Source organism: Lissotriton vulgaris, chromosome 1_1 (assembly GCF_964263255.1).
Source record: "Lissotriton vulgaris chromosome 1_1, aLisVul1.2, whole genome shotgun sequence".
NCBI lineage: Eukaryota > Metazoa > Chordata > Amphibia > Caudata > Salamandridae > Lissotriton > Lissotriton vulgaris.
The window spans coordinates 1,573,550,348-1,573,574,240 of NC_141685.1; the positions used below are offsets into that span (position 1 = coordinate 1,573,550,348).

Below are 23,893 nucleotides of genomic sequence, written 5' to 3' on the forward strand. Positions count from 1 at the left end.
ATGACATGGGCATGGGAATTCCATGCTACCAAAAATATTAAACATCTCCACATCAAAGTGCTAGCTGGAAAGTAATTTCATGGAATTTAGCAATAACCTGAGCAAACATTTCCACTGCCATGTACATGACAAAAGAAGAAGAGATTTATTATGGTTCAATAAAGTGAACAGCACAATATTATCAACATCTCGTTAAAGGGGCTCTACCTAGTATAGTTACAAGTGGTAGGTTACGCAGACTAAGTATGCAATGCTCTTTGAGTAGCAGGTCCAAAAAAAGATTTGTGGCAGAATTGCCCAAATTACATATGTTTGCATTGGTTCTATGTAGTTTTTGACAATCCAGCTGGTATAAAACAAAAACCACACTGCTCCAAGTTACACACAGGTGGCATAACCATAAATCAACTGGTTCAAATTTTCTTTTTCTCCAGCTGATTAGCACACATATTGTTTTTGCACTAGTTGGATAGCACAAACAATAGTTTTAAATTGCCCTTAACGTTTGCAACTTCAGGCTATATGGCTAACGATTTTCATAGCATTAAAATAAAGGGGGAATCCCATGACAATTTCCTTGCGTTAAAACACCCACTCTCTATTTCCTCACTATGTGCTTAGTTGACAACCTGGTAATCTTACCTTTTTATAGTCTCATGAATATCATTTGTGTAATGTAAAGCCTAAGGTTTTTTACAGTTTAAATATATTTGCTCATATAAGCATAGTCAAGGCCAAAAGAGATCGCCTTAAAAAATCTCAAGCCAAAAAAGTATAGAACAGGTCCAAGTAAAGAAGAATTATCCAAGTTGTTCATCTTCACTACTGACCTCAAAGCTCCCAGAGTATGCCTCCCAGAGGGCAGGGATGGAATGTCCCTGGAAGTTTCAAATAAATGAAGCACTGGCTGCTTCTACAAAGATTAATGATGTCCTGATTGTTTCCATGTTCTGCTCCCAACCCTGCGACAAGCATGGGCCTGACCCCTAGTTAACCGAAACTTCTCCTTCCTACTGATAACCTGGACTTAAGTGTGACAAGTGTTTTGGACACGTTTCTCTTGACAATACTTCCTAGAAGGAATGTGGACAGTGCATTTTCTGGTCAGACTGGAAGACCTGCATCGTTATGAAAACCACTGCTCATATTTGACCCTATTCTATGGATTTCTGAGATTATCAGCCTTGTGGTTGTCAGTCTATGGCAGCAGCGTAGCTTTAGATGGTTCACCAGTACCATTTTTTAATACAAATATCAAAGGTAGAACTAGTGTTCTCACTGTTTTTCCATTTTGTTAAAAAATCACTTGCCTTCCCATATCTGCAAACTTGTACCCTTCTTTCCATGGCTATCTTCATCTTTAGTCCAAAAGCATCAACACAGTGTCACATCGAGGGATCTTATACAGAAATTCTTTAGGGACCCTCAACAGTTATGCTGTTAGTGGAATTGTATCTCACTGATGTACTAATGACTGTTAGCATCACCATTGGTCTGTCCTCCACCAGGAGGGATGTCTCTCACACCAGAGATGGTATGGGATCCTGCAATTAAAAACTGTGTTCAAAATTACCTCCAAAAACTGTGATTTTATTAAACCTTGGAGTAGGGTAAATGAAAAGAGATGTGTATGAGGAAGAGTTAATGTCCCACACATCTACATAAAACATTTGGTCACTATGTTTGTACTTGCACCACCTAGGGTTGTTGGCTTTTGTCAGGACCTTGAGGTTATATTTGGATCCCTTTCGTAAACCAGAAGGACACTCTCCCCTGGTTATTGCTGTGTTCGCTCTATGGGGTACTTGAGAATATCATGGCCTGTCCTATAAAATAGAAAGACAATAAAAGTGAACATATACTCAATGTTTCATGGTAAAGCTGTATCAGACATCCTGGTGACATTAACCCTATCCAACTCATTCTGAATACAAAACGATTTGCTATTTGCATGAGTACTCCAAATTAGTGCAGACAAACAGTGTGGGTGAACTAAAATAGACAAGCCCTATGGGACATGGTGAATAAAACTGTAGAGACTGAGGGGCTCATTACAATGGCGGGCGGACCTGAGACCGCTCGCCGTCGTTGCGGTGTGTGGGACCACCCACCTGACATGCAGCGAGTAAGAACCATGGACTATGGTCTTTTTCCTGCCGACAATGTTGTTTTCAAGCCTCCCTTACCCACCCTGACTACCCAGACCCTCCTCTTTCACTCTCTATTAATCCCACCCAGAGAGGATGGAAGAATTTGCTGGGTAATATTAGCTCTCTGCCCAAACACTCTACGGAAGTCTGGGACTTAATCTCCTCAGTTCAGCCAGAACTGGGCTTCCTTACCGAAACCTGGCTCAAGCCTCACTCGGTTCCGGACATCACTCTGGGTATCCTGGAAGTTTTTAAAATGATTAGATTGGACAGACCTCTAAAAACTGGGGGTGGTATTGCCATTATCTATAAAAATGGCATTAATGTCTCGGTTCTAGACCAACACAGCCCGGCTACTATGGAGGTTCTGGTGTTCAGGATTGATGCCCCCACTCACACCTGTTGGTAAGGTGCACTGGTCTACCGGCCCCCGGGGCCTATAAACAATTTCTCCCTGCAACTAATTGAATTGTTGGCTCCACATCTCAATTCGGGTAACAACTTTTTGTTACTCTGCGATTTTAATGTTCATAGTGAATGCACAGTTAGGGGGTCATTAGGATTGCGGTTTTTCCGCATCCTCGGGGCCGGCGGAAGCCACCGCCGGCCCCGAGGAAGCGGAAAAACCGCAGCGGACTGACCAAGGACCCACCGCCATATTAGGATGGCTGGTGGGTCCTGGTTTCCGTCCGCAGCTTTTCCGCCGCGGTCGGCTTACAACCGCGGCGGAAAAGCTCTAATATGGTGACGTGTCTTCCAGACTCCGTCCACCATATTAGGATGGGCAGTACAATATGCTTTTCCGCGGCGGGTTTTCCGCCGTGGAAAAGCATACGGAACTTCACTGCGGGGGCCCGTTGCGGGCCCCCTAGGTGAAGGGGGGGTGGGGGGTGCACATGGGGGGTACCTATGGTACCCTCCTGCATTTGCGTGCACAAAGCAGCAGGCACCGCGCGGTGCCTGCCGCTTTGTGCACGCAAATGCTGTGCATGCTTTTTTAACATTGCGGCGGGTGCAGCTTGAAGCTGCACCCGCCGCAATGTTAAAGATTGAGGATGTGACCGCCACCCTGGCGGTCACATCCTAATCTGCACGGAGGGACCTCCGCAGCCCCTGCGGACGGTCCCTCCTACTCTATGGTGGCGGACGGACTCAGGTCCGTCCGCCATCATAATCGGCCCCTTAATGCGGATGCCCAGACACTTTTGTCTGATATGTCTCTTTTAGGACTAGCTCAGCATAATGAAGGCTCTTTTCAAACTCTACAAAAATGAAATGTGATCCGCCTAGTGAGGTGAATTGGTCAGATCATTCTATCATCGAATTCCATATGCATGATCTGACTATGCCCAAATATTGGACCCAGGCCACATCTTATTCGCGAAGACAGTGGCACAAGGTCTCAGCTGATACTTTTCCAAATGTGTTCATAGCTCCTCAGTTCAATGCTGCTGATAGTACTGAAGCAGCTCTATCCAAATTTAACCTGGCTGTTAATAAGGCAATTGAGCAGATAACCCCTATAAAAGTAGGTAGGAAGCGCCCTAATCAACACCAGGAAGTATGGTTCACAGACCAGCTGCGCATACAAAAACAAGCATGTAGGAAGCTAGAAAGGGTCTGGAGGACCACACATACTGAACTGGATAGAACCCAATACTATTGTTCTTTGATCAACTACCATAAGAACATAAGATCAGCACAAAAAATGCACATATCATTACAACTGGCACAAGCCGGGAACTCATCAAAATTGCTATACCAAATTTTACAATCTTTCACCAAACCTAAGGCATGGGAAAGTTTAGAGGCACCATCTCAAAAGATGTGTGATGAGATCTCCTCCTATTTTTCCCATAAAATAGAGGTGATATTTGACAAAATTTTAATGACAGGAACATTGGCGATTAATACAGAACCCTCACACACCCCTAAACCAGCTAATCCTGTGCTGCTCAGCAATTTCCCTGTCATCACTACAACTGAGGTTGAGACTCTAATGTGCCAGATGAAATCTGGATCTCCATCTGATTTTATCCCAGCCAAAACCATCCCCCTGCTGGCCAAACAACTCAGCCCCATAGTGCAGTCTCTGGTCAACTTGTCCCTCTCTGAGGTCATTGTGCCACATGAGTGGAAAGTTGCCCAGGTGAGACCCATTCAAAAGAATCCCAGCACTCCATGGTCAGAGCTGTCCAACCTCAGGCCCATCTCACTGCTTCCATACCTGAGCAAACTGACTGAAAAACATGTTAACACGCACCTGTCGAACTTTATCGAACAAACTGGTTGTCTTAATCCCTCCCAATCCGGGGTTCAGGCCCAGGTACAGCACCGAATCCGCACTTCTCTCAGTGACTGATAACATCAGAATGTCCCTTGATAAGGGACATTCTATGATTCTGGTGCTGTTGGACCTATCTACGGCGTTCGACACAGTTTCCCATGACATCATGGTCAAAAGGTTGGAAGAGGTGGGACTAAGAGGGTCAGCCCTGGCGTGGGTGAGGAGCTTTTTGTCTGGTCGTTCGCAAAGTGTCAACCTAGGTCCTTACTGTTAAAGTCCACATTTGTAAAGCACACAATCACCCGTAAGGGTATCTAGGCGCTGGGGGCCGTCGGGAAGATTAAGCGAGCTATTGCCCAGAGTCACATGGTGCTGGGCTAACCTGCCGCCGGAGCCGGGGATCGAACCGTGGTCCCCAGATTCCAGCGTCAGTCGCCCTGGCCGCGGCGCCACACCTCCTCCTGTCCTGTTCTACTCCCATGGAACTGACCAAGGGGGTGCCAGAGGGCTCCTGTCTGAGCCCTACATTATTTAATATGTATGTCGCCCCCTTGGCCAGTCTCCTAAGAACCTTCGGGTTCATTCCTATGCTGATGACACGCAGCTCCTTTTTCCATTCAGTAAACTTACTACGACGGTCCAACGGGCCTTCTCTGATGGAATGCGAGCTGTGTCCAGGTGGATGGTAAACAACTTTCTGCAATGCAACGTAGGAAGAACAGAAGTGATGCTATTCGGTGATACTCCCCTTATGTGGACCCCGGAATGGTGGCCTTCAGACCTGGGCCCCAATCCCTCCCCTAAATCAGTTGTAAAAAATTTAGGCATCTGATTAGTCTAAAAGAGCAAGTGACACAGACTGCTGGCGCATGCCTTCACATAATCGGAATGCTCCGGAGAGTCTTTCCATTACTCCCGGACTCTACCCGTAAAACTTTAGTCCAGGCTTTAGTCATCAGTCACCTGGACTATTGTAACGGGCTTCTGATCTCAGCTAATGACTCCCTGCTGAGCAGACATCAAATAGTTCCGAATACTGCAGCAAGACTGGTCCAGAATGCACCTCCTAGGTCACCATTGCGCCCTCTACTAGTGAAGCTCCACTGGCTGCCCATCTGCCAACGGATTAGGTGTAAAGTCTGCTGCATTATCCACAAAGCTCTACATGATCTGGGTCCATCCTGTCTGGTCGACAAATTCATCCCATACACTCCCCTGCGCGCCCTGCGTTCCAGCGGCAAAAATCTTCTTGAAGTACCTATCATTAGGAGGACAAGATTGGGAGGGAAGGCTCTCTCTTACCTCGCTTCTCACCTCTGGAACAAACTTCCTGACTCTCTCAGACTGTGTTCAGAACACACGACAATCAGGAAATTGCTAAAGACTCTCTTGTTTCTCTCCTACTAACTATGCCATTACCTAACTCTCCTTAGCGCCTGCTAAAGCTCAGAGATACTCTTTCGGGAGTCGATTCCAGCGCTATACAAACCCAAAAATAAATAAATAAATTGGTAACAAGTGTGGACCCATCACATGATGGTCAAAGCATGGTAAAAGTAAAAGGCGGTACTTCTATAATCAAATACTGGCAGTGGATATGATCTGGTCTCGTTGTATAAACTCAAGATTGATCTAAACTATGTATTAACAGCAAATATTCATTTCTCTTTTGTAATCAAATACCTGCAGTGATTATCCTAGGGTGTCGCTTCTCTAAGCTGGAGTTTGATCTAAGGGGATCATTCGGATGGCAGGCAGACTTGAGTCCGCCCGCCATCCTAGCGGTAGTGGGACTGCCTACCTGTAAGGCAGCGGTCCCGCACTCCAAATCAGGATGCGACCACCACAGTGGCGACCCCATCCAGCGGTTTAACAAAGAAAGATAAAGGGACTTGGCTCTAATTGAAGCCGTGCTGGTTACATTCAATAACAGAATAGTTAAAGGGGTATTCTTAACATACCAGCAAACTTGCAGGTTCAAACTTTCTTCCCTTCCTGTATATTGGAGGGTATAACCTTCGGTGTTTGTTTTAAAGGCAAGATGTTGCTAGTCAGAGGGAATGAATCAGTGATGTGCATATCATAGAAAGACGATTGCATTCATTCCCAGTGGGGGGAGGAGCTGTCAAAGCAGCGGATAATCGCAGTGGAAAGAGGACTCAGTCTTCCTGTGCATGGCTTATTCACGGAACAAGGAGTCAGTAAACCAGAAGGGGGCGTACGCTGATTTTTAGAGGGTGATGTGAATAGTTGGTATCTATTTCGACCCAGTCAAGATTTTTATGGATATTAAAAACAACGTTTTGTTCATATTTAAGGCAGTTCATAGAACTAGACGTTCTTAAGACTAAAAGGAGGGATTCTTAAGACCAAAAAGCGGTTCTTGAGACAAACAGTGGGGATTCTCAGTACAGTAAAGGTTAGTACAAAAAGTGGCAGAACTTGTAAAGAATGTCATAGGGATATTCAGCTTTTCCCTTCAGTGATAAATAAATATAGAAAACTAGTTGCACTTTATAGATGGTGTTAATAAAACTACACACAACTCATTGTAACTATTTTGCCTTTAGGTCGGAAGGTGAGGATGCTGCCCAATAGTGATCCCACTTAATCTGTGTTCTGAACTGACTAGAGTTTGGCTCAATTGCGAGGCTGTATGAAAGTATGGGTGAAACATCTAGTGAAATAGGATATTTGTTTTCTGACCACTCAGTGTTGTCCACATACATCTGTTGGCTTAGCTGACGAGCTGTCAAGAGTTGGGGAAGTGGGACCATGTGAACATCAATCAGTGATATACCATAGACTGGAGCCTAGTGTGATAAGATCGGTGTGATAGCCCCTAAAGGTAGCAAACTAGGATTTGGAGGCATCTGTGTAACAGATTTTGGTCAATATTATCAAGCCTGGCAAAAGATCCGGTAGGATCTAGGTTAATAGTCGGCCGTGGTCACAATCAAAGTAGTTAGGCCGTGGTTCCTTGTTATGTGTATAAGTGTAGTTTGTGGCATTCGTAGTAGATCGAATTCTAGATGCAGGCTGTTAGACTATAAACAGTTTGACAGTTATAGGGACAAAATTGTTAACAAAGTTTAGATAACATCATTAATTAAAGCTACAATATTTTCTTCCAAAATGGTGCAGTTTTTCTACTAATTAATTGTCAGTCACAAATTCTTTCTGAATATCACCAGCATGTCTGTAGAGGTCATTGAAATACAATGTAAATGTAAATGTACAGGAATTTATATAGCGCAAATCACCAAGCGGTTTCTAAGCGCTTGCTTAGGGAACCCGTCCTGGTATTCCTCTGTGAGATAACCCCGGCAGGGTATCTGCAAGGTGAAAGCCAGGCATCCCGCCGCGAGGGGCCGTTGTGGAGATTAAGCAAGCTATTGCCCAGAGTCGCAGAGTGTGAACCTGTGAATCGAGTAGGCACCGGAGCGAGAATTGCCAAGTCATGGACATTTTAGGACTCAAGACCCTGCCGAGCCGGGAATTGAACCCTGGTCCCGGGCTGACCTCTGCTTCCAGGTCTGCCTCCTCTAACCAGTGAGCCACACTTCTCCACCATACAAGAATGTGTTAACTTCAAAATAAATGAATTCAAATTCATAATGTTTTGATGGAGATTGTTGTCTACACATGACACCAGTGACTGGAGCAGTAAAACCATAGGGTTGTATAATGTCTGTTCAGGGGGGACAAGTCCAATGCTGATTTTCATTATCATGGAAATTGTGCCCATTTAGATTAATTACTTGCATCTTTATCACCTGTGGCTAATTTTAGAATGCATTTTGTATCAGGACCTCGTGGACCAACATTGCACACAACTGACTAAGTTGGCTAACTAACTTGGCGAGCACATGTTCAGGCGAACAGATGTCCGAGACCAATGAAATGACTCAAGTCATTATGTCTGATGGTGGCTCTAGCATCGCACCCGTGGTTTCAGCTCACAGTGCCCAGGCAGTCTAATCCGTGCTTTAGGCGATTCTATTGTGATGCGCAATGAATAAGAGGCCGCAAGACGTGATAAAAGCGAGATGCTTAAAGCATTGTTCTGCAGTGGGCACTCAATGCCGGTCTAAGCAATTGGAATAAAATGCAATTACTTTCAGAAAAGGAGAAAGCAGAATTATTTAGTCTTTCCAGGTTACTACAAAATGCGCAATCAGTTTGCAGGGAAGTATCGATCGTTTTGATAAGTGATCTTAATTTTTGACAGCAAAAATAGAATGAATAATCTATTCTAAAATATATTGAGCCAAAGGTCAGACATCTGGAAAAGTAAATTGTCACTTAAGCTTTTGAATAACTTTGTTAGGTATATTTATTGCATCTTGGCAAACTTTAAATTGGAAGTACATGACAAGTGGTCTCCTACTTACGATATAAATGGAAATGTGTTCTCTGCTGCACCTCGTCGAAGACAATCATGTTATTTTAATAGGCCCTGACCTTGTGTCTGTAGGAAAAAATATTGTTAAAGATGAACACGAACCTGTTTCTTTAGTAAAGTGTTTGTGCAATGATTTAATCCACCTAAATTCAGAGTGGATAGAGGGACATCACACACCCTTTCATCTTCAATACCATTACAGGGGACACCACTTTTGTGCCTCCGACCTTCAAGCCTCTTGAATGATGCTGATGGTCTGGGGCAGGGGAAAACGGAAAAGGGTGGAAACCACACTTCACCAAAGAGAGTTAGTTGTTATAAGACCCCTCTTCACCTCCAGTTTCTGTTCCTACTTCATCATAGCTGAGCCAGGGAACACATGGCAGCGATAGGGCAGATGCAATAATTATATTGTCAATAACTACATTTCGGTATGGGGGCAGCTCCTTCGCTAAGGTGGAGGAGCGTCGCCCCACTGCTCAGTGAGCAGGCAAAAAAGGAAAAATAAAATTATAATACCACATTGATATTATTTTCTTTATCGTCCTTGCTCAGGTGGTTAGGGGTAGGGCTGGCCTGTGTCAGAGGAACAGGGGAGGAATGGTGGCCCTCTCATAAGTGTGCATGAATGTTTGGCTGGCCATCTCAACAGTCATGCGTGCTTTGAATGTTCTCCAACCAGCTGCATTACATCCTGGTTGGAGAACATGACCAGGCTCTCACTCACTCTCTGAGCGCTGAACCACCGTGCTCAGACCAGTCATGGTGCTGCTATCACAGGGTTGTGATTGGCTAGGGGGGGTGCCTTGCCGCTTCCTGTTCCTGCTTCCTCACCCCGAACCCTGGAAACAGTCGAGAGCACTGAGAAGCAGTGGCGGCATACAGGTGTTTTTCTTTAATATTTTCATTCCTTCCCCTGGTCTCCTCCCCACCCTCCCCTGCAACCCGCCTCTTGAGCCGCCCCCCACTGTTAAGTAGCAGCTGCTACTGTTCGGTAGAATTCTTCAACTTGCGTTCCAATTTATCTTAGACATATTCAATTGCAATAAAACTTGGCTTAATGCCTGTGGACAAATGTTATTATAGTATGCATTATTTTATTGTCTTACTGCGTGCATTGCATGTGAATTTATCTATGGAAATACATTATTTGTTATGAAGATTTTTTGTGTATGTAATTTATATAGTGCAAACCTAGCTTCAATGCACCGAAGTAGCACTTTAAAATAGATGTTTGTTAGTTTTGTGTATTTTAATACAGATAACACATTCAACTGACTGTGACTGCAAAACAGCAGGACTGTCAAGTCAAATGAATTTTCAGAATGTTTCTGCAAACTTACACAGCATCTCTCAGCAAAAGAAACATCTCAACGAAAACTAAGTTGCCATGGCATCAACAGCAAAGAAATATATAGTGTTTCTGTGATATACTGTATAGCAATAATAAGAGGCCAGTTCTTTTGTATCATCGCTCTGAAATTCACCACAGGCCACAATAATGAGTCCCCCGCTTAACAAAATGGCCCTTATGAGTGGTCAGGCCTCATTTGGTAAAATTTGATTTTCTGTGATTCGGAAAAGCTAAAATAATTGTCGCCTATTATGAGGTTACCCCTGTAAAATCAGGCAAATAATTAGGATGTTATGGGTAGCATATCAAAACCCAGCTATCCCTTTATTTTAGTGGTATATAGCCCTCAGAAAATTCAGTCGCTCAGTAATTTCAGTCACTGCTTAGTTTGTAAAAAAATTTAAAGAAATAACTATAGCTTGCACCAACCTTTGCACCTCGAAGAGGTGCCTATGACAGTACCAACATAACTACTATTGCATGCGTGCAAGTGAGACTATTCAGAGTAATCTAGGTGCCCAAAGCTTTTAGAATGCATTGGGTGGCAGGTATTAGTCATTTTAATGTAAATTGAATCAATAAGCAGTTGTTGTTGTTCTCATCTATAAAGGAAGGTTGGATGCTCAAATCAACCACGCATCAGGGAGCAAAGATATTCACATTCACATATTTATCCACAGCTCCTTTTTACTCGTCAAAAGGGACAACCTTCCCTTTAACTGTCCACTGTAATTGTTTCACACAGAAGAGCAAATTATTCACTTTTGGTACACTATCTTATTGTACCACAAACAAAATATGTTACGGACACATATCTCCCTATGCTTTTACTAGCAATAAATGGAAAATGTTGTCTTATTAGGAGTGTGGCTCATTCTTTCATTGGTGAAACAGGATTTTGAATGATATTAGCAGCGTGGTACTGCCGCATGAGGTTCGCACCACCACAGGAATAATGAACGCGGAATCAGCAATATATAAATATATAGATATGAGCGCTGAATCACCCTAATGTGAACCCCTTAACTATATATGCATTTATTCTGCACTTGTCACTTTAAATATGAGCACTGTAACATAGCCGCGTCACGTGATCAAGGCCTGCATAGACCGAAACACGTCATGGCGGAGCACTAAGCAAATAAAATATTATTGCAAAAGCGGAGTCCATTCCGGTTCTTTCCAGATGTGTGAAGGGAAAGCAAGCGAACAAGAGATTGACGTAAAAATAGCCAAAAAATAAAAGAATTCAGTATTCCAGGAAGAAAGAGCAAACGTAAGATTGGGATGAATTGCAATTCGGAGAACATGGTGTACTGTTTGATATGCCCTTGTGGTAAAAACTATGTCGGGAGCACAATACATCCTGCGAAAAAGAGGGTATTGGAGCACATGCGTGCTATTAAAAATCATGATGAAACATACCCTGTGGCACGACATTTTAAGGAGTAACATCAGTCCAATGCAAATTTGTTAAAGTTTTTTTGTTTAGATCAAGTCTCGAAAAATGAGAGTGGCGGAGATAGAACAAAAACACTTAAAAAGTTAGAGTCACGTTATATTGTCGAATTACAGACAAAGACCCCACAATGATTAAATAATGAAGAAGAGCTTTGGGTTTACTTAGATTAGGGTTCATATAAGGATGAAGTAATGTATTGCATTCAGATCTAAAGTGATGATTTATGTTTGCTGAATAGGATCCCTTTTTAGCCACTGTGGGATTAGATCTATCTGGGTAGGAGGTAGACGATGAGAGGAGATAAGGAAAAGGATAGTGATAAAGGGACTTGGAGTGAGAGGATAATAAGTATCCACAAAGTAAAGATTGCCCATTCAGGCCAGAATCAATGTAAACTGTAACTGTTGTTTCAATAAGGACAACATAAAATTAATATTTTATATATATAGTTGCCTGTGAAAAAATTGGAACTAAAACAAGCTCACGCTGCAGCGTCATCCTTGCAATAAAGGTGTTGGTATATATGTTGTCAATGTTCTGGACACATATTATGGCAGGAGGATAGTTAGTTACTCTATTTAGTGATATACATTCACCCCCACAATGTATGAAAGACATTGCTCTGAACTTTCTGACGGATATTGTGGCCAACCAGGGGGCGTTAACATGCTCTCTTCTTGGTCTTAGCCTACTGAAACAGGAGATTAAGTCAAGACAAAATGCCATTTAAGCAGCAGACATGGACATCATTTAGGAATCGACAGAGATTGTAACCTGTAAACCTGGGCAGTCGTTTGATACCTCTGGCACCTCATATGACCACTGCCCTTTCCAGTGATGAAGCAGCACGAGTAACTGTCTTTTAACAACTAGAGCAAACTGAGGCTTGGGTCATGGAGACTGGAAACAGTTGCACTGAAACTGTTACAGTTTGCCTGGTTATAAATTCACCCAGGCTCTGGCCACAGGCTCTTCTGAAGCCTCCCTGCAGCTTTGGTTATTTGGCCTCACACTGGACATGATATGCCACCTTGACAGAAACCAGCCAGGAATTAAAGAGCCCTAAAGGTATGACAATGTTTTAGGAATTCTGTGGAGGGAAACATTTCATGAAAATGTTATTATAATCTTTCCTAGCCTGTGATCCAGTTTTATAAATAACTGCACTAATCCTAATAATCGATTGCAGCCATTAATGTTTGCAGTTTTGTCCTGTGAACTGAATCCTGGTGCACTGGAGTTCCATTCCATAAACTGGATCTGTGAAGCAGAATATGGCCAACTTGTGTAGGGCGTCTGGGGCAGACATTCAAAAGCTACAATGGAGGGATCTGTCATAAACACAGAAGTGGCCGTTCACCTTTATGGATGTTGGGGCTTCACCATCCTCGTGTTCTGCCCCAATTGTATAATATCAATAATGGATGTAAGCCTATTGTGCACTACTAGAATAATACAAAATGCCTAAGGGCAATACCTCATTGGGAGGCAGTGAATCGGTCTGATGGCTAGAACAGATGCAAAGAGACGCCTTGACCAGCCATCAGAGAGATTGTGCAGAGACAGAGAAGTCCTAGTCATACACTCAGGTGTATGACACACTTGTGATACGCCATCAGTGTCTGTGTGAACTTTCCACCATAGTTTTGCCTTTTCATTTGGAGCTGTGGCTGACATTAGGAGTCATTAATTGAATGTTGGTGGCTTTAAATAGCAGAATAGCAAGGCCATCTGGCAAAGAGGGCTGCTCGTGGGTATGTGTTGACTGAATTGTGACATAATAGAAGTCCTGTTAGAATACGTGTGTATGAATTAAAATAGTCTTGCACTTCATCTAAAATTTTCTGTCATTTTATGAATTCTGGTTTCAGTTTTGCTCTCATTGTACTTTTTTTTACTTTGGTGATCTCATCAAGGTCAAAAGTCATCACATCCTGTAATGCTACCAGGGTTTAGGATATATGACGTCATTTTTTATGATACCATCACAGGTCAAAGGCACATGATGTCACTCTGCTGTCCTTGTCATTTTGGTGTATTGACGTCCATGCCAGGATTGTCATGACAACTTAAAAGTTTTTTAGTTTTTTGCTTTTCTGCAACATATTTTCGCATCTGGTGAAGAAACTTCGAGACTTTATTGAAGGCACTTCACTGTCTGCCTCTGAAGAACAGAGTACTTTTACCATGCTGCTGTTTAATAAAGAATGCCAGTTTCTAACAATGTGTGTATCATGGTGTTTGCTAACCATGACGCTTCACTTTCCAAACTTAAAATGGCGTCTTTCAGTCAATTTGTGTTTCACTCTGACAGGCCATTTGTTCTCAGTAAGGAACTATTCTGTGGAACAGGCTGTCTCAGCAGCTTAGAGAAATAGCTGACTTGACTGGGTATTAGCCTTACCACTCTCACCCCGTACCCAAGCCAGCAAGAAGCACTTCAATAATCGGTACGGTATTGCAGCAGAAATCACAGTACTCCTAGTTTAGATCTTCAGTCCTTTATTTAAATAAACACTAACCAATTTAGCTCATGCCATTACCATCAGGAACTACTTCTGAGCTGGTAAAATTAATAACTAATAAATGGGGCGCTCATATGTAACGCTATAAAACTTGCAGACTCCTCTGAAACTAAGCACCAAAAGTCAGTGAGACCCTGAAAAGTGGTTGCAGACGTGGAAAAAATTGATATGAGAAGCTGAACGTGATTTGAATATTTCTATTTGAGGATATAATTGAAGTTTGTTTACAACTAAATATTCCTCGTCTGTCTTTTTAATTTTCAGAGAGCCACAAAATTCCCTCATTGGATGAAAACAACTGGGTCTTAGGAAACATCAATCAAATTGGTTATTTTAGGGTTAACTATGATGTGAGGAACTGGAGGATGTTAATTGATCAACTAATGAGGAACCCTGAGGTAGGATCTTTGATTTGCTTCCATGGTATGTGCTTGGATTACGGATGTTTCCCTACGGGAGTTATTCATGCGACTGTTATTTATTTCTTCTGGCTGGTTTTCACAGGTTATCTCTGTCAGTAATCGTGCAGGATTGATCGATGATGCATTCAATTTGGCCAGGTATGTTGATTAAAAGATAAAACTACATATATAACTTTCAGTATACATTTATATGTATATACGTATATGTACTTATAGACACATGAAGAAGATTTGTTGTTTTTGGTTTCAATTCATTGGTTTGAAAGTTAAATAAGTGCGTATTTTCTTGTGTGAAATCCAAAATACTGTCAGAAACATTTTCTGCACACTTGATCAATAATGGCAGCTGGGTTTTTCCAACTCTGAAGTGACTTGATCAATTCTGCTGCAAGTTCAATTTAACAAGTTAGAGATTAATGATCTCTTTTCTTTTTTTTCCGAATGATCTGATTTTGAAATATATCCTTCCTAGTGCCATGGTTAATTTTCGATAGAAAACACGTTGAAGATTGAAAAGTGTATTTGTGCTCATACAAGAAATACAATATGTTATGAGCTGGCAGTTTTTTTGTGCTAGTGTGTATGCGAAAGGTTATTACTTGGAGTTCGGCTCGGCATCCTAAAAGTGTAATTTTGCTGAGAAGATTTTATTGAAATTTTACATCTGATTGGCCTAGAAAGACATCAACAGCATATGGCAAACAATCAGAAAAATAAAGCATGCCAGAAGCAATTCAAATAGTACAGGGGTTTAATGCTCATTATTTGTAATTATGTGCAATCACACACTTCTGCTTGCAAGCCACAAAAGGGACCATTACCATTCATGGCGGCGGTGCACCAAGTGTACAGTTATGCACTGTTCCTCTTATGGATATCCACTGTGTGGGCTTGTGCTCATCTTCCGCATATTAATTGGCCCTGTGTAGGCGAAGCCTGTCATATTGTTTGCTGCCTCTGTGGCAGCTCTGTGAAAGTGCACAGCCAGCATGATGGCCTTAACAGGCCAATAATTATTAGTTCAGCCTGTTTTAAACCGAACAGTGAATCTTTTTCTGTGTGAGGAGAACTTTCAAAAAATCAATGGCAGAAGTCATGGCAACAAATATAAAAGATGGCCCCAAGTGCAAGACCTGAACATGGATATGATCTCAGCTGACTGCATTGCACTCCTTACTTATCTTTCAACTTGTTTAAATCCAACAATCAACTTCTTATAATAAATCTCTCACTTCACAAAATCCCCCTTCAGTATAAAAAAGACTATGGCCCACATGCATCATCCCGGGATTTTGCGAGTTCTAAAGAGCGAAAAATAGTGATTCGCATTTTAGAATTCGCAAAACGGGATGCATGATTTTTTTCGGTAAATTTATGCGATTCGGCAAAAATCTCAATTTTTACCGAATCGCATAAATTACCGAAATACAATTTGCGAATTTGCTATTCCCATTGGTTTCCTATGGGCCAAAAGGCCCATAGGAAGCAATGGGAAGGCATTAGCAAATTGCGATTTTCACTTTGAAAATCGCAGTTTGTTAATGCATTTCATGGGTGCAGGGGGGGGGGTCCAAAGGACCCCCCCATGCACCCCTGAAATGTATTTTTCACATCATGTTTCACACACACATGTCTTAGGATATGTGTGTCCGTAACATGAATGTTGAAAAAAATGCATTTTCAGCGTTTTAAACACTTTTTGCAAATTTACCGAGTGGTTCAACCACTCGGTAAATTTGACCCCCTAATTGCGATTTCGCAATTTTAAAAGTAATCATGCATTGCTTTTAAGAAATCACAAATTTGCAATTTCTTAAAAGCAATCGCAATTTTAGAAATCGCAAAAATGTTGCGATTTCTAAAAATGCTTGATGCATCCAAAAAAGCATTTTTGGAATCCCAAACGGCCGATTTTAAGGAATCGCACCATTTGCGACTCCAAAAATGCTTGATGCATGTGGGCCAATACCTTTATGAAATTGCTCCATTTTACACATATAGAAACAATGTGACAGAAGATATCAACACTGGCAAATTTTGAGTAAAAAGTACTAATTGTTCTTTGATACATCAAGATAAACCTACTCCTATGAATCATCGTAAACTAAGTTGTGTCATTGGTGACAAGAAAGAATTGCACTATTTATCTTCAACTATTTAAATTATGGAGCGCAGAAAAACAACTTACAGGTCCCTTTCAGTTCTATGAAGACGTATGTAATGTTTATAGAAATGACATTGCATTGCCTGATTTTCAGACATACTTAATAAATGCCCAATCAGGTAATGGAAGAAGAAAACATTATAAATTCAGAAATTCAAGGCAATATTTCATCTACTAATGATACTTCTACTTCTCGGACTGCTGACCCACTTAGGCAACAATTATTGATACTAAAGCTGTGGTTGCTATGGGCAAGGTCCTAAATGCAATCACAATCAACCAAGTCAAAAATTACGTACATAATTTAGATACCTTAGTATCTCAATTAAATAGCAAACAACTACAAATTTAGAAATACATAAAAGAAGACTTCAACTTGAAAATGGAATATGTGAATGCACTATTAATGAACCTACATTACAGTATGACATGCAGGCACAGGTAAAAATTTTATTATTAAAGTAATCAGGAGCAGTTCCTTTGTAGGAGCGTAGATGCATTGACCCCCTGCCTCCACTGCATGCCACTATATTCCTGACTTTATTTGTTTTTTTGAAAATCTAAATAAAAAAACTTTATCCATACTGAAATTAAAATACTTGTGTAACCTACGACAATCATTGCTTCCATAATGGGGATGGGACTACCACAGAGCTGTCTCTCCCAGCAGTCAGCATGGCAACCAGCTAAGGGTGTGTAACTGAACTGAGCATGTCAGATTGGCGGACATTTTGCTGTGGCCAGCCTGACATGCAGTTCAGGATTCCACTGTCAGCATTTTCAGGAAGCTGAGGAGGCAGAGAGACACTCCTATTGGTTGAGGGTGGAGCGCTGTATTTGCCTCTTCCAGTCAATCCTGGAACTTCTCTTATGCCATTTACTATTATAGACAGCACAAGAGCAGTGCTTGGATTAGCTGTGTGAGAAGGGATGGCTCTTCATTTTAACGAGCCCTGTGGTCCCTGCTTGCACATCATTACAGGCTGGCAAAGGAGGGTCCGGTGTACTTTTATAGCATTGGCTTTCAAGGAAGAAGATTGTTGAGGTAAGTTAATTTTTTTCTGACTTCTGGAATTGGAAAACAAATGATTTTTAAGTGCTCCCAGTCAAACAGTGCACACATTAAAAATATTTGTTTTTATATTTGTTTCCTGCCTCCCGCTGTGTCCTTGATGGCCCGCCCACCACTTCTCTCCCTCTATACCTAGAATACTGGAACTGTTCTTTTCTTCAAAAGAAACAGAACATCTTCTGTAGTTTGTGTGTGGTACATTCTACGATATATTTTCATAAAATGATTTAGAAGAACACAAACCCCCAATTTGAATGGTATTTGCGTTGTACTTGTCTAATGAAGTTGTTGTTGTTGTTGAAAAGCTTTATTCGATTTCACAGAATATAAAATCATAAAAGCGACAAATTCATTTCTCAAACAATCAAGTATCCAAAAAGCTACTTTAAAAACACCAAATACATGAGTTTTAAAAGCTAATTAAACTTTTCCTTTTCCTCAAAATGCTTTTTAAAAAACCTATCATTGTAGCAACACAATATACATCATTTAAAGATAATAAGAACAATAATGCCAGGCGGCATTGTCTCCAGGTACCTTGTTTTTTTAGGAGTGGTTTGATCCATCTCGACCTTTCTGCAGCGTAAAATTTACAGAAACATATCACATGCAGCATAGATTGATCTGACGTGTTATCGCACAGCCACTTAGAAAGCGTTCTGGACCAATCGTTCACAGTAGGAAATGTAATTAAACTAAAAAAGACGTCAAATCTAAATCTTGTCAATAAATATCTATCAAAGCCCTCTAGACACCAAATTAAATAAGGTTGAATAGTAAACGAGGCTAGGGTGAGTTGATGTTGCAGTACAGTTTTTTTTATTTATTTCTAGACCTCGCCTTAGTGTTTCTAAGTGGTTCCAACAGAGCAGCTTTAAATCCTTCCTCGTTATGTTACTCAAGGATTCAGAGTGGCGAAAAAACTCTGGTCTCCCCAGGTCATTAGTAAACTTACAGATGTAAGACAGCCATGGTATCCTGGTGGCCTTATCCATATCCAAGGAGTCATAAATGATGTCTCTGTTTAATACAAGGTCGGGCGATGTCCAGGTTCTATGCCATAGCAATATAGGTTGCATACTGATCAGATCACTGACATACTACATGACCAGCTCTGAGTGACAATTAAAAACAGATGAACTTTGAGGAATAGCTAATATAAATCTTAAGACAGCATTTTCTACCTTTTGAATAGATGAAGAGACGTGAATTCCCCAGACGCCTGCCCCATAGATGGCTGTGCTTATGCACTTAGCCTGATAAATCTTTAACAGGATTTCAGGTGGTCTTTTCCCAATTTTTGGGGCAAATATCATGAGCGCAGCCGTTGCTCTTTTAAAAATCAGGGACCTACTTCTGATTGCTGGACCCCAGGAACCTGTTTCTTCTAATACGATACCCAGGTAAGAGAACGTTTTGGTTGATGCAATTCTCTCTTTCCCAGCGAACAGAGGACAATCTCTGTTCTTTCGTCTTCCGCAGGTCATAACAAAAGTTTTAGCTACATTGAGTTTCAGGCCCTTGTTATCCAAAAAATGTATGTATGTATCTAGTGCCGTTTGTAGGCCTATTTGGGTTCTAGCCATTATCATGGCATCATCTGCATACAGGAGCGACACAATCTGTTTATGATTTACCTGCAGAGAATCTCTGACCTTAGCCACCAGTTATTTTTCCAGATCATTAGTATATAAGGTAAAAAGAAAAGGGGCGAGTACACAGCCTTGCCTTACTCCTCGCTTCACATAAAACGGCTTAGTGCATTCTCCATTGACACTGTATCTCACTTTTGCCCTGGCACCTGCATAAAGTTGTCTTAAAAAGGATATTAACACCTCATCCACCTTCATGTCTGCTAAAATCTGCCATAATCGGCTATGGATTACACAATCAAAAGCAGCGCTGAGATCGACAAACGCTGCATACAATTTGCCGTCCTTAGCCTGCGTGTATTTTCCTAATAGCATGGAAAAATTTAAGACCCTCCCTGAACCCATATTGTACCGAAGATAGTATATTTTCATCTTCCGCCCATTGCTGCAAACGATTCCCGTGAATTTCATAAAGGAGTCTTAGAGGGATATAGGGCGATAGCAAGAGGGATTTTCGCGATCCCCTTTTTTAAATATAGGGATAATTACTGAGTCAGACCAGGTTTTAATGAAACCCAATTTACAACTTGCCTCAAGCACTCCCGTAAGCAATGGGGAGCATAGTTCAATCGAGTTCCTGAATAAATCAATTGGGATTCCATCAGGACCCGGAGCTTTACCTCCCTTGCTTTGTTTGATGGCTTCTGTAATTTCCTTATTACTAATAATTATATTAATTTGCTCACATTTTTTAGGGCCCTCCTGGGTTAACATCCCCATGTCTACGATTTTATTAACCCCTCCTGGATTATAGACTTCTGCAAAGAAGTCTATCCATGAGTCTTCTGTTATCGCCACCTCAATTCTCGCATTACCCACTGGGCTAAAAAAAAGGTGCGTTGACTGCTCCCCAAAAAGAGGAACTGTCCCTTTTTAACGAGGCCTCATATAAATTAGTCCAAGCCTCGTTTTTAATTTTACGCTTACAGATCTTTCTTGCTATATTATATACCTTCCTTCATTTTTTCACTTCTTCATGATTTCTCGTGGTGTTTTGCAGGGCCCTTTTCAGTTGTGAGTGAGCCTTTGTACAGGTCGAATCAAACTAGCTATTTTTAAAAAACTTAAAATCTCTATTAGGGCGCTTTAAGTTTTCTTGTATTATCCTGGTAATATCCACAAAGGAGTCTAATATGTCTGAGTGTGGAACCTCCTCCTGCAGGCACTTAGTAATCGTTATAATCGCCTCCTTAATTATTTTTATGTTGGTGACTTCCGGGTCGCTCTGCGCCCATCTAATGGCGTAACCGTTTTGCCTACCCAGTACACATCCTTTGGTCCAGGCTAATCTCTCTATTAGTGAGCATTCCTTATCCTGGGGGAATAAAATACAAAAGCTAAGTGGGATGTGGTCGCTAATTCCTATCGTGTGAGTTTCGAAGTCAGCTGTCCAGGTTGCATGGCTATTAGAGATAGCAATAAAGTCAATCAGGGTGCTGAGACCTCTCCCCACAAAAGTGGGACTAAAATCTACTGTAGGTGAGCATAACATGTTGACAAAACCCCAGTTATAAGTAGCCATCACCTCATTAAAGGAGTCGCCCCCATTATGATGGGCGAAATGGGGCTGGTGATCGGTATCATCTACCTCACAGTCGCCACATCCGCTCAGGAACTGTTGGCAGAGGTTATAATTAAAGTCACCGCCCCATATAACAATGGAGTCCCTCCCTGAATTATCAATCATGCTCTTAACCTCCTCGTTTAGAGCATGCGCCATATCATTTACTTGGGCCTTCTCTAAATTATTATACATAATAATAAATATTAACTCAACCTTGGATGATACTTTCATGGCAATAATTTGATATTGACTACACATTCTCACCATTTTAGTCGTTACTGTCCCCATAAGATTTGTAACATAGACACAGAGCCCCCCGTTATGCCTCCCATGGGTAGAATTACCTGCTGGAACATGATATGTTTTAAAACCATCCATATGAATTTCCTCCAAAGACCATGTCTCTTGCAGGCATAAAATGTCTATATTTTTAATGAAATCTACCCAGATTGGATTTTTTAACTTAGAGCGAAGCCCCGATATATTCCAAAATGTAACCCTCACCCTTCCCTTACCATGTATGCCTTGAGTTCTATGGAAATCCGTTAAACTCAAGTGATTAGTTGGACTAACTACCGTAGTGTGTTCTAGAATAGATAGCTGTTTATCACTAGGAGTAACCCCGCTAATCTGTGTGGGATGTCAATCGACTCCTTGCATCCCGCTCAGCATAGAAAAACGGTTAAGGGTGGGGATACTAAAGCCAAAATGGGTAGTACTCGGGCCGCAGGGGGTACGGGAACTGGGGGAAAAATCCAACAATGATTGTGGGTAAAAATAGCTTAGGTCACGCGTTGAAATGTCAACCTTGCCTCCCATGGTGTACCAATCATTGATATATCTCACAGCTCCACGGTCCCTAAAATTGAGCAGGACGATATCCCCTCTTATGTTTTTAGGTCTCTTCCCCACCCATCCCAATCTCCTTACATTGAGGATTTCACCATTAATACTTGCCGGTAATGGTCTGTTTTTGCACAACCAATAGATTACTTAATTCTTTAACTGTTGATAATCCTCAAATTTTCCTTCTGTTAATTCTGGCACCCCAGTTAAAACCACTACGTAGGGTACTGCCTTGGGTGGTAGATCTATCCTATCTTGATTTTTTCTGCTACGCTTTTTAGGGGAGGGCCCAGTGGCAGTTGTCTCAGAGGTTCCCTGTTTACAAGCCCACACTTCTTTTCTCTTCCCCCTAATAGGAACTAGGCCTTAGTCTGTATTCTGAGCGACCAAATTATTTTGTTCTTGTGCGGTCCTAGTGTCCCTACCATCTATCTCGGTGGATAATATCTGTCCTGATATAATGCCCTGACTAGGAGCTATGTGTTTGCTTTGTCCTATGTCGCCAATCAATTTTGAGTGTATTACCATTTCCTATTCTATTCATCCCAGTTGATCACCCATTCTTTTTACTCTTTCTACCAGCGGAAGTATCAGTGACTTAACCAACTGCTCCATACTCCCCATTAGCTCTTTAATCGTGACTGTGGCGGGAGAGACTGTTCAGGGATTGTCTTTTTTATTGATGTGTGTATGTTCCCTACTGGACTCTGAGATGTTTTTGATAATTTTGCGCATCTGTCTCCCTTGCTATCCTTCCCACGCTTTTTTTTTTTAAACCCTGCGTCTTTGGATTTACCGGGTATTTTGTCTTTCGGGGGAGCTCTCTCAGGAGTTACCAATGGTACTATCTCGATTGAGGTTTCCACTGATGTTTCTACAATCAAAGCATTTACATCTGCCTCATTTGAGAATATTTGGATTTGTTGGGTACTTATCGAACCATGGGGCTGCTCAAGATCTATCGACCCAGTGGTTTGCTCATTATCTATCCTAGTTCTCGGGAGGGTAACTGCTAATCTAATGGCGCCCATCGAGGATCGCTTTTTGTGTGCGAGTTCCAGGGAAAGACGCTTTTCTGTCAAGACTATTTCCTTTTCCAACTCCGATGTTACCCTAGTAATGAAGCCATCTAAGGTTCCCCTTACTGAACCTCCCACTAACGATAACTTCCCTAGAGTATTGCGTTGACTCATACTCCCACCGAGAAGTCAATCGTTGGACAATACAGCTTATACAACAATTAAACGGATTCTAGCGGGGCGTTTACTGCTTATAGAATATGCTTGTGATACTATGAGTGTGAACTGGGTATATAGCTGCTATAACGGCATTAAACAGTGCAGTTTTAACTCACAGTCTATTTACATTAAATATCCCGGATCCAAATGTTAGTGGGGTGGCCCAGCCCAGCCTCGGCTAGCCCCGGACGGCCACAGACGGGCCCGCCCTTGTCCCGGGCTTCGCCCGGCGCTCCCCCGCGTGCGTCCCGCGAGTCCCGGAACTGGGCGAGACTAAATAGAGGGAGGGGTGGCAGTGATAGGCCGGAAGAGGACCAGCTGCGCCCAATATCGCACACTGCCTGCTGGTCCTCGCAGTCCCGCAGCCTCCAAATGGTGTTATCGAATCAGCCCCGGTCCGTGAGTCACATAAAGGGAGAACAGAGTCACTCACTCCTAATGCCCAGGACAGGAGATAGGTGAAAAGCGGCCAAACGATGTTCCAGGGAAACAAAGATCCGATGATATAAAAAGCTCAGCACTTCCCAGATTCGGCTACGAGCGGCTCCCGCAGCGCAGGGGCCGCGAGCCGTATAAGTACAGCAGGGGGGCGGTGATAGGCGGGAAGAGGACCAGCTGCGCCCAATATTGCGCACTGCCTGTAGTCCTCGCAGTCCAGCAGCCTCCAAATGGTGTTATCGAATCAGCCCCGGTCCGTGAGTCACATAAAGGGAGAACAGAGTCACTCACTCCTAATGCCCAGGACAGGAGAT

At 42.2% G+C, this 23,893-nt stretch overlaps 1 protein-coding gene across 1 annotated transcript in view; it reads left to right on the forward strand.

Moving 5' to 3' along the window:
- Window positions 1-23,893, forward strand: part of TRHDE (thyrotropin releasing hormone degrading enzyme) — a 1,998,244-nt gene that overhangs the window by 1,370,828 nt on the left and 603,523 nt on the right. Inside the window, exons 11-12 of the mRNA XM_086918108.1 lie at window positions 14,448-14,581; window positions 14,688-14,743. Coding sequence (XP_086774234.1) covers window positions 14,448-14,581; window positions 14,688-14,743 — 190 coding nt within the window. The remainder of the gene's footprint in view (window positions 1-14,447; window positions 14,582-14,687; window positions 14,744-23,893) is intronic.